Source organism: Rhinolophus sinicus, linkage group LG05 (genome assembly GCF_036562045.2).
Source record: "Rhinolophus sinicus isolate RSC01 linkage group LG05, ASM3656204v1, whole genome shotgun sequence".
Classification (NCBI taxonomy): domain Eukaryota; kingdom Metazoa; phylum Chordata; class Mammalia; order Chiroptera; family Rhinolophidae; genus Rhinolophus; species Rhinolophus sinicus.
Genome location: NC_133755.1, coordinates 182,581,644 through 182,593,673, shown reverse-complemented (window position 1 = coordinate 182,593,673; position 12,030 = coordinate 182,581,644). Strand labels below are relative to the sequence as shown.

General features: G+C 47.8%; 2 protein-coding genes across 2 annotated transcripts; both read left to right on the top strand.

Moving 5' to 3' along the window:
- Positions 1-2,077: 2,077 nt before the first annotated feature.
- TTLL2 (tubulin tyrosine ligase like 2) lies at positions 2,078-3,977 on the top strand. Its single transcript, XM_074333970.1, has 2 exons — positions 2,078-2,134; positions 2,370-3,977. Exons 1-2 carry the CDS (start codon positions 2,078-2,080, stop codon positions 3,975-3,977), a joined length of 1,665 nt encoding a protein of 554 aa, XP_074190071.1.
- Positions 3,978-9,195: 5,218 nt separating this feature from the next.
- Positions 9,196-10,985, top strand: GPR31 (G protein-coupled receptor 31). Its single transcript, XM_019712392.2, has one exon. The coding sequence runs from the start codon at positions 9,342-9,344 to the stop codon at positions 10,344-10,346; it is 1,005 nt and encodes a 334-aa protein (XP_019567951.2). The 5' UTR covers positions 9,196-9,341; the 3' UTR covers positions 10,347-10,985.
- The last annotated feature ends 1,045 nt before the right edge of the window (positions 10,986-12,030 follow it).

Here is a 12,030-nt window from a genome sequence, read left to right as displayed (position 1 = left end):
CCAACTTGATCTTTTATGGATGATTTAAAGTATTATAAGCATCAATTAATATAAATTGATGCCTTCAGGAAATAGCCGGAACTCTTTGCATCTGCAGTAAAACGCCCCAGAACGCTGTGAGTTTATAATTCATTTGTGTCTTTAATTAGTTTTACTGCATGAGTAATCACTGCATCCCACCAGTACATCTTGTGTGTTTCAGGCCGGAAGTCCAAATATCCAAATATACATGTAGTGACTGATTTAAGCCTGTGGTCACTTGGGGCAAAGGTGTAAGGTCACATGTTCACTCTATTTGATAAAGTGTCAGCTTTTGTGAGGTCCATTTAAATGAGGAGTAGACTTTTCCACTGAATTATTGTTTCAAGGCCAAAAAGGCTGAGTTATGTGGGCTTCTGACCTGGAGAGAGTGGGATGTGATGAAAAGGGACAGGAAATTTTAATTAGGCGCAAATGAACAATAAAACACACATCTGATGTATGTTATCTAGACTCAGTATTACTTATCAGTGATCGAAATGAAGAAACAAGTATATGAAATGTTTTATTCCCGTGATTTACAGGAAAAAATGTAGACTCCTATATCTATCCCCACCTTCACACTTTGATCTGTTGGTTCATTCATTTATTACACACACGTACAAGACACTTGTTCTGGGAATATGGATTAAAAAAACCTCCAACCTCAAAATCTCGTATTTCAGTGGGTGACATAGACAATGGCCATTTCCAAAACACATTGGCCTGCAGGACCTGGAAAGGACAGTGAGAGAGGACTGAGAAATGGACATTCCCCCTGAGAGGAGGCTACGGTGGTGTCACCCCACTGTCCCCTCTCTAGCACACACGCACACACACACACATACACACACACACACACACACACAGTTTGCAATACCCGTTAATACCATTGAACACAGTTGGAAAACATCGCTGTAAATTGCAAAGATAGTTTTTCGCAGCCACGCCAGACTTCCGCATATGATGTGCTCCTGGTCAGAGCAGTCACCGCCCTGACAAGGCACGCAGGGGTCTTGTCCATGCCGCTGCTGTGCACAGCCGGTTCCAGCCCTTCTCTGGAAGTGCCATCCCAGTGTCAGAGGCAAGCCGGGTTTTCCACTGTTTCCCAACGAGGTTGGGGAACCTCGTCACCTGGAAACAAGTTGTCTCCTTCATTCCCTGAGGACTCCTCCCAATGTCAAATCTGGAGAGAAAGGAGGGTGAGCAAGCTGGACCTCCCCTTTGCTGCCACCCCCTTCTCCCACCCCCCTCCCTCTCTATTCACCTCCTGACTCCCTCTCTTGCTTGCTTGCTTTTTTTCTTGCTTTCTTGTCAAAACTGGCTTCATTAAAAATGCAGTATATGTCAAATTTTACTCCTTTTGCATCAATCAGAATCTCCCAAACAGCACAGAATCTCCACCAAATAAGGCATTAAGTTGCCTTACGTGACACATTATGCAGGAACAGCGCTACGATTGTCGAAAGCTCGAGCTAAATTGCCTTCTCTTGGAATCTGTGATGAGCACGTTGTTCTGGACCGTGGAATATCGACATTCCCCAGAGGCTTTGCTGCTTGTTACCTTGTTTCTAGATTGTAACAAAACCTGCTCCATCATCACTTTTGTTTTTTTCAAACACTACCTCGTTTTCTTTCTTTGGAAGTTCAGAAAATGCTGAATCCTCATTTTCTGTTTATCTTGCAAATGTGAGCTGCAACCCTCACAAAATCATTGTTTTTGCAGAATGAGTTTTTAAAAGCACAAATTGTCTTTCTCAACTCTAGCAAATTACCACTTATTTGAATAAACCGAGCCTCTGACCCCTGGAACACGTCCGGGGTCCGGGGTTATGAGGTGGGTAGCAGGGCACCTCAGAGGTGGGTGGCCGGTGTCCCTTACACTTCTCAGACCAACATGACTCACTAACCACATAACACCATCATCTCTAGCTTGTCACCTGCTCTAATTCACTTAACTCTAGAAAATTGGACATTTGCTTTATTGTTCTAAGTAACAATCGCTTTTTAGACCACCAGGTTTCTCTACAGCTGCAGCTACAACAGAGTGGCCCTCAGCATGGACGGTGTGATTGCAAACCTTCTTAACATGTCGCTAAGAGAAGGAAATGTGCAGGTGTGCTCTGAAGGGACAGAGAACAGAAGCGCACAGGATGAGGTGGGTCTGTGTTTGTGGAGGCAGCAGAGGTGGGTGGGTCTGTGAGGAGAGGCGGGCCCCTAGAGACTGCATGCTGGGAGGGAAGCGCAGAGAAGTCGGCTGGCAGCGTGGCGTGGAATCTTTGCGTGAAAACCCCACTAGATTCTGGTCTCTTGGGCCACCCTCTAACACTGCTCTGGTCATCAACTCCTAGAAAGGAAAACCTGACTTGGTGGCAGAAGACCAACCTTCGGGGGCCACCTGGAAACCACTGGTGTTTCGTGTGGATGAGACGACACCGGACGTGGTGCAGAGTGTCCTCCTGGAGCGTGGATGGGACAAATTTGACAACCGAGAGCAAGACGTTGAGGACTGGAACTTGTACTGGAGGACCTCGTCATTCCGGAGGGCTGAGCATGTCAACATGAAGCCATGGCAACGACTAAACCACCACCCGGGCACCAGCAAGCTCACCAGGAAGGACTGCCTGGGCAAGCTGCTGAAGCATATGAAGAGGACCCACGGCTCCCCCCTCTACGAGTTCATCCCCTCCACCTTCGTCATGCCCAACGACTACTGCAAGTTTGTGGCCGAGTACTTTAAGGAGAAGCAGGCCCTGGGTGCCAAGCCCGGCTTTTGGATTTGCAAGCCGGCAGAACTGTCTCGTGGAAGGGGAATAGTAATTTTCAGTGACATTAAAGACTTAACCTTTGATGACACATATATAGTGCAGAAATATATCTGCAACCCTTTGCTTGTGGGTCGATATAAATGTGACCTCCGCATCTACGTCTGTGTCACCAGCTTTAAGCCCCTGACCATCTATATTTACCAGGAAGGGTTAGTGCGTTTTGCCACGGAAAAGTTTGACCTCAGTAATCTGCGAAACAGTTACGCACATTTGATCAACAGCAGCATCAATAAATCTGGGGCCTCGTACAGGAAGATCAAAGAAGTGGTCGGCTGTGGTTGCAAGTGGACACTCAGAAGGCTCTTCTTCTACCTGCGCAGCCAGGACATGGACGACCTGTGTCTGTGGCAGCAAATCCAGCACATGGTCATTCTCACCGTGCTCGCCATCGCGCCATCCGTCCCCTTCGCCACCAATTGCTTTGAGCTCTTTGGATTTGACATTTTGATTGACGACAACTTGAAACCGTGGCTTTTAGAGGTCAACTACAGCCCAGCCCTGTCCTTAGATTGTTCCACGGATGTGTCGGTGAAGAGAAAACTCATCCATGATACGATTGAACTCATTTACTTACGTGGCCTGAGAAACGAGAGGAAAGAACACGGTGACCATGCCCATGGGAATCCCAGTGTCCCCCTTGCTGATTCTGATAAAGGACTCGGTGACACCTGCAGCCGTCTCCCCTGTGGGTCTCTCTTGCAGTTCACAAGTGGAACACTTAATAAGGATAAACCTGCTATAAAGAAAGCTGTCAAAATACACGCAGAAAACAAACCTGCCGCCCAGCCGAGAGAAATGATGAACAGGAAGGATGTACTTCTGTCAACAAGAGAGCCCCCCAAAACCAAGCCACAGTTCAAGGGCAGGCCCACGGCTCCCACGACGTTCACCCCCTGCGTGTCGCTCCTTCAGTCCCCTGCCCACAAGACCAGCGCCTCCCTGAGGGACACGTCGGACAGCAGCCAGGTGCCACATCCCCAGGCAGGCAACTTCGTTCTCATTTTTCCTTTCAATGAAGCTACTTTTGGGGCATCCAGGAATGGATTAAATGTCAAGAGAATAATCCAAGTGCTCCAGAAACGAATGAATAAGCAACATTCGCAAGTGGCGGAAAAGAAAACGCAGAGGTGACCTGGTTTTCTGCCAGCCTGGGACTGCTCGGCCGGGGGAGCCCAGCCCCTGCCATGTGAGTGCATCCCCCTAGTCAGGTTGCTGGGGCTGCAGGTGTGTGTGTGCATGAATATGTTTATAACAGCTGGGAAGTGGAAGACATTCCGTGCTGATTCAGTTCCATCACTGGCTGGTTTGCTCAGATCCCTCGGGGGAGGGGGAAATGTCATATGGCCCCTCATCCTACGTGAAGATGCCTTATTACCAGTACGCTGTGCACTGATTTAAACATGAAAACAGGGTTATTGTAACATTCAGGACTCTTGGGTGAGAACAGAACAAAAAAAGATCAGGAGCTAAGTTTTTGGTTTTTAATTGTCTGTTTTTTTGTTCAAAATTTTTTTTTTAATTTGATCAGTCATCTAGAGTGAAGTGAAGTATTGACAACCTCCCCCACCGAGTACCCAATGAGTATTACCTGCAGATCCTGGGCCTTCAATTAAACATTGTGAAAGCAGCTTCCCTCTGGGAGCAGCCACATTGGAAAAATGCCCCCTCTTCTTCACCTTGTCACTGTCAGATCGCTGTCCTGGTGGGCGACGGCAGAGCGTCCCGGGCCCAGGTATGTTTCCTTCCTGCCAGCTCTCAGAACATTAGAAGGGTCCTAAGCTGTAAAAGCCCCAGTGTTTATTTGAAAACATGATGCTAAGTGAAGAAAGCCAGACACCAAAGGCCCATGCTGCAGCATTCCATTTAGGCGAGATGTCCACAGTCAGCAAGCCCATCAGCACAGAAAGTACATTGATGATTTCCAGGGGCTGGGCACTGGTGGGGGGGGGGGCGACGGGGGGCGGGGAAATGACTGCTATTGGGGACATGGTTTCCTTGGGATGATGAAAATGTTCTACAACTAGATGGCTGCACAACATTGTGAATGTGCTAAGTGTCACTAGTGGTCAATTTTATATTGCGCTTATTTTATCACAGTAAAAAAAGTTAAAGCAAAAATAAAACAGCAAGCCTAACACTATTGTGACTAATGATGCATAGTGCTATCGATGTCAAGACAATAATTACCCACTGTGGTTGGGTGCACATGGAGGGACTTGTGAAATGACTGATGAAATGCTTTTACTTGACCTGGGTGGTTCAGAAAAAAAAGAGGGGGAAAAATCCCAGCGAGTTTACACGTGAGGCTGTCGTGCATCTTTTGTTCCCTGCCTGTTTTCCTGCGTGTGTACATTTATTTGCTCCCCACCTTGTTCCAGGAAACATTTAAAGGGGTCAAGTAAGAATATATATAATCACATCAAGGTTGATCTGATCTCCTATGTTGCTCAGGCTCTCACTGTATATTGTCTGGCAAATACGTGGGCCTGTCCCACAAATGCTCGGGCATTCTAATGAGACCAAGTCAGGCAACTGCCATCACTCAAAACCCAAGCATAGTTCTCGCTCTCCCTCCGTGTTTTTAAATCCTCATTTATCATGAGCCAGGTGCCAATCACTCCCCAGATGTACAGGTGAATCTTACAGAGATGAGCAAAGCCTGTGTAATTAAGGAAAGATGGTATTATTCAAGCACTTGAAGTTTTGGGCCATCTCTCAGGGAAAACATGCAAATTCTGGACAGTATAGCTCTATGGTAAAATGTGGCCTAACTAAATTGAAATGATAACGAGTTAATGTAAGAATTTCAAACGCAACAGGCAACCTATGTGCATAAAATTTGCACCCGGATACACAGGTGCTTAAGGAGGAAAAACCATAAACACAGTCTTGCTGAGGTAGAACAGACACATACAACATCAAGAGACATATTAAGGAGATGGCTACATGGTAGTTATTTAAAAATCCTTGGAATTCCGCTTCCGGGAAGATGGAATTGTCATGCATTTCGCTATTCCTCTACCAAATACAACCAAAAACCTTGGGCAGTATGAATAAAACAAACATAAGAAGTCACTGAAAGGTGGAAAGAAGACAGCCTTGCTACAGACCCCAAGAAAGGTGGGGTGGTGAGCTCCCTGGGGTTAGTCATTTGGTTGGTTGGTTGGTTGGTTGGTTGGTTGGTTGGTTGGTTGGTTTTTGCCTTGTGTACCCAAGATGGGCACTAAAACAGCCGCCAGCCCAGAAACGCAAGTGGACACAGACCAAAGAAGCCTGAGCCTACTCTTGAATCTATGAGTTTAAAATGATGTTCAACAAAAAGTTAATGTAAAATACATGAAATAGTTATAATACAAAGGAATGTAACAGGATGCATTTAATTTTATCTCTTTTATTAAGGAAGAGACATGGTTTTCTTCTTTCTATTGATACCATCTCTGTTTATACAGTGGCGACACATCTACTGTGTCCATCCTTGCAACCTTAGGAAGCAGGCTCTTTATCAAAAGGAGGAGCAAGGCCAACTCAGAAGGAGATGGAGGACTTTCACATGAGGAACACGTGGGCGAGAGGGGGGCTTATGGCACAACTCAAATTACAACACGTCTCCTGTGTATAAACAGAAATGCACTTATCATAAACTTCCAACTATATATAAATGTAAGAATGAATAATTTAACTACAGTGATAGAAACATAACCTGGTTTAAAGCCTTTGTTTCATGAAGGAAGATAATCAAATCTTCCAACAGCAAAAATTAATGACTAACCTAATAATTCAATCGTTCTTCAGCTGGGTTTTACTAAAGTTTCACTTGGAAGTTGGTTTGAGTTTGTCATTCTTATAACCCTAAAAAGGCAATTCGTTGTCATTTATCTAAATTAATAAATAAACGATAGGTGTCCCCAAATTCTCAAACCCCTCAGTCTAGAAGACCCCTTCTCTCAGCCACCCCAACCAGATTTTGTCACCTCACTAGTCCATAGCAGTCACTTGGGCCAGGATCCTGTCCCTCTAGGCCATGTCCCCCCCAACGCTGCTCATGGCCCCTCCCACCCCATGTGAGAAAGCCAAGAACCAGTGTGTTGATTCTAAACTGACTCCCTGTCCTAAAGGGGCACACACCCTGGGCACACTCCCCAATACACTACCAAGCTTTATGATTACGTAAGATTAAATTATAATTAACTATTTACTAATGTGTTATTTGAATGTAGTAAGCTCATAGTCAGTGGAATATACCTACCCACATAGGAAACTGGACATGGAAAACTTTCCTCGCCCAACTCACCAAAAAGAATGGGTTTAATATCAAGTTCTCAATACACGATATGTAGTGAAAATTTATCCTCTTAGTACTTATTCTTGAAGAAATATAAACTGCATTTTTGCTGTCAAAGCAAACTGCTCGCTAGAAGAGACGTTCAAGAGGAGAATATAAGATACTCAAGTTTAAACAGGAGGAATTACTTCACATCTCGTCATTTCACACGATGCCATCTAAGTCGTCCCTGAGATGAGGAATCAGCGGGAGGGTCAGTGTTCAGGGTTAAACGTTAGCCATCATTTCTTATCGAAACTCCTGTGTGTGTAATAATCAGAGATTTAGGCAATTTGTAATTAAGGAGTAGCTTTCAAGGTCTGTCAAAGTTTTCAATGTGTTGAGAGAAAGAAATTTAATCCATTTCTCTCCTGCATTTATGTAACTTCCATCCCTGAAGATCTGGGTTAGTTACCAGCTCTTCTGCGTGTCATTGTGTGCTACGGCATTTTTAGAGATGGCACAGGGTCTCCAGCCAGCTCTCGCCTGGACCTCATGGCTGTATTTCAACCTTTTGCACTTCCCAGAAATTATTTATAATGGGCATATGGCTGGCAAATCCTCATTCATAGGTGTCACTGTGGCGGTGCCAGTTGGGACATTTCTACAATTCCTGATGCTTGGAGGACCCTCCAAATGCACCTTCTCAGAAAACAAAGAAGCGAGTGAACCTGCATGATGCAGAGATGGGGTGATATGTGGGCTGGTGGTCCAGTTGGAAAGGTAACCCTGGTAAAATTAAAGCAAGAAGATATGCAAGTCAAATTACCTGAAACATCATGAAAATGAATAGTCCTGGTGGGCTTCCAGAGACGTGGACGTTTTACGAACACAGAGTGAAGCTGTTGCCAATTGGGAATCAGCTGAGCATCAAGGTCAAAACTCTGGTTGGACCCTGGGCTGGGAGGATCCTCTGAAGGTCAGCAAATCACCTAACGTCTCTGTGGCTCTACTTCCTCACCCATAACATGGAGCTTAGAATTTGCCCTACTTCACCCATGGTGGTATGGCTCACTGCAGTAATACAGGAGAGCACACAACACTGTCAAAAACAACTGTAGAAAATGTGTCAACCACCCACAGTGTCCCAGATATGGTGCAAAGTGCTTTCCCTGTATCCCAAACACTCACAATGACCCTGCAAGCAGGGTCCCTTTCACCTCTCAGGTAGAGAGGCTGGGGTACACAGATATTCATTTGCTTCCCCAAAGCCACAGTGCTGCTAAGTGGAGAAACCAGAACTAGCACTATAGTCCATTTGACTCCAAAGCCCAAACCAGGATGAACTAACCACGGTGAATGAGAGTCAGCTGTGGGGAGGGAAGACTGGAGTCATTCAATATTTACTGACTCCCATCATGCACCAGAATTGCTTTGTCACTGGACAAGCAGAGCATGACACTGGGCTCACGGAGTTGCCTTATGGTGGGTTGTGTGCATCTTGGCCCACCATTGATTTTACAAGGCTTTCAGCGCCAACTGAAGCCCAGGGATCTAGAATGTAACCCAGGTCGTGTGGGAGGGAAGGGGAGACTCAGCAGAAAATAAAATTTGACGAAACACAAGTGCAAGTGAAAATGGTCAACTATGAAACGGCCAGGCCCTCGCCATCCTCTTCCAGGTGAATGTAGGAAAGAGACCTGACTCACCAGTGTGTAAAACTGAGTCCCGTGCAGAAGGGTCCCTGATTTGTGAAAAGCAGAGCTCCCGCACAAAACATATTCAAACTGGAGAATGATCTTTGTTTCAATCATTATTTTAACTTTCTAAAGACAAAAAAAGTCTTCATGTAATTAAACATTTCCAGTTCCTTCTGCAGCAACTCTGCTCACCCAGATATTACTAGGACACTGGTGGTTTAATTTAACGCCAGATGATGTGAAGTGAAACAGAATTTCCCCTTTTTTAAGGCAAAACAAAACAGAATGAAACTGTAAGGGTTTTTTTTTTGTTGTTTGCCTCTCCCACTGACCCTCATTCCCAAACAAGTTTATTTTGCTTTTAACTCTATTCTGATGCTGCGTCAGCATTTTCCCTTGCTGAGAAAATGCAGAACTCGTGTGATCTTTGCAGGGAAAGGCCGTCTGTGTCCTTTCGTGGGACAAGTCTAACAAAGGACTGGTTCTCAGCACTCTGCTGCTTTCGCGTGGGGACCACAGCAGCCTGGCAGCGACATGTACCCCGCTAACTGCTCCACGCACAGTGACGCCGTGGAGGTGTCTGTGGCCACACTTCTGCTGCTGGAGGGCGCGCTGGGCCTGCTGGGCAACGCTGTGGCGCTCTGGACCTTCTTCTGCCGCCTGAAGGTGTGGCGGCCGTACGCCGTCTACCTGTTCAACCTGGCAGTCGCGGACCTCCTGCTGGCCATCTGCCTGCCCTTCCACATGGCCTTCTTCCTGAGACACAAGACCTGGGGCTGGGGCCACGCGTCTTGCCGAGCCCTGCTGTTCCTGCACACCCTCAGCCACCAGGTGAGCGTCGCCTTCCTCACCGCCGTGGCTTTGGACCGTTACCTCCGAGTGGTCCACCCTCGGCTCAAGGTCAACCTCCTGTCCTCGCGGGGGGCCCGGGGAGTCTCAATCCTCATCTGGCTCCTGATGGTCGCCCTCACCCACCAAAGCTTGTTCACCTCGGAAGCCCAGTGCCCCAGGTCTGACGCCAGCCGGGGTGCCTCCTTCAGCCTTACGTGGCAGGAAGCCCTCGCCTTCCTCCAGTTCGTTCTTCCCTTCAGCCTCATCTTGTTCTGCAATGCCGGCATCATCAGGACCCTGCAGAAGCGGCTCCGAGACCCAGACAGACAGCCCAAACTGCAGCGCGCCCGGGCGCTGGTGGCCGCCGTCGTGGTGCTGTTCGCTCTGTGCTTCCTGCCCAGCTTCCTGGCCCAGAGCCTGATGGCCATCGTCCGCGGGGTGCACAGCTGCAGGGTCCTGAGGGCGCTGGAGCACACGGCGGACGTGACCAGCAGCCTGACCAGCCTGCAGAGCGTGCTGAACCCGGTGGTGTACTGCTTCTCCAACCCCGCGTTCAGGCACTCGTACCGCAAGGTCTTCTCCACCCTCAGAGGCCAAGGCAGGACGCCGAGGCTCGGGGCTGCGACCTCGGACACTCCGACTCCTGAGGAGCAGGACAGCCCGCTCCCCCAGCCCCGTGTTCGTGGGCAATGCCTGGGAGCTCAGTAAGAACGACCAGTAGCTACGATCCCGGAAGAAAAGGAAACCTGAGACGGCGCTGCAGAGATCAGGCTGCAAACGTGGGCAAAATGGCAGCAAAGGCTGTGATTTATTGTGCTTACCAGGGTTTTCTTCTGCGACTGTACATAACAGAGCAGCAAACCAAAATTAGGAAGCCCTCGTACACAGTTACAATGCAGGCTAAACTGCTCAGTTGAAACTTAGGCAGCCACTGCATATTCACACCTGAAGAAAGGTACTGATGGGGCAGTCGTGGACGAGAGGGGGCTGGAAGCGGGTGTCGTTCTGCCTCCAGCTGGTCCTCGTGAGTCATTGTCCTTTTCTGCAGTTTGTAAATGCAAGAACTCTGTGCTTCCGTCCCATCTGTTGCACAGACGTGTGATGACTGACCTGGGAAAGGGGGCTTGGGGTTCTACAAAGAGGTTCTGGTGTGTATACGCTGTCTTCCCTACTCAGCTCCATTTGGCACATGATGTGTTTAGTTTGATAACTAGTCACTTAATTTGTGTAGATTATACATTACATCAAGGACAATACAGCTAGTTCCCTAGTTTATTGTAAGAAATACTTTCCTACTAAATGTCTCAAAATTGCCTCTAGAACTTCTTTTTAAATTTGAATGACCAAAAGTCTCCCAGAAGATGTTTCTTAACCATTTTTCTGTCGTGGGACATGGAGGTCTGTAACTGTCTACACAGGAAAACCCACACTGTGAAGTCACATGTCACCTGACAGATATGAGACAAAGCCAGCCCGCACCAACTAGCTGCAAGGCTTGTGGGCCAGCACTGGGCACTAACTGCGTCCCAAACACAGGCCCCTCCTGCCCCCTCCCTGGATGCTGCCTGCCTCCCCGACACTGAAGCTGGCTGCACTCGGCCCCTCCCCCACTCTCATGTTCACTGGCAAAGGGGGAAGTCTCATCACAGTGACTGCCTCTCAGAGTCTTGTCACAGCTTCCTGGGCACAGCCGGTGGCCCTCCTCTCTGCTCAGCCATGGGCCTGCTCATCGCACAGCCTGGGGAAAACCAAGATGTGTCAGCGAGCCCTGTGTGCTGACTCAGCTGGCCTGGGGAGCGGCCCGGGCACTGGTAGTTTTGACGTTCCCTCATTGGTCCTGTTACTGGGCAGTCAGGGCTGAGAGTCAGTGGCCAAAGTCTAGGTCTTTAAGTCAGCATCCTGCTCTGTCACTCCTGCTTTGCCACCTGGGGCGAACCACCAAAATTCCCTGAACTTTCCTCTTCTGTAATATGGGGATAATAAAAACCCACCCGTGGGAATATTGTGGGCATTCAATAAAATAATGAATAAAATGCCGAGCAGGGCCTGGCATGTGACACACACCCGGTAGGTGTGCCTTTGCTGTATTCAAGTCATCAATTTGTTCTATTCTCTTTGTTTTCATCCCCAGCCAGACTGCGCCCTTTGGGGACAAAGCTTTCCCCTGCACACTTGCAACACAGAGCCTGGCACAGGGCAGGTGCTCAGTGAACTGGGTGTCAAAAAGTTCTGCCAAGCTAAGTTACCACCATTCTTCCTTTCTGGCAAATCCTTTCCAGGCTTTATGTCAGGGTTCTGTCTGACTCGGGTTTTAGTCCACACCCTGTGAAGTGGACAATATTTTGTTTAGGATTCTGTGACTGCCCATCTCTGAGGGTGTCTTTGGCGCCCT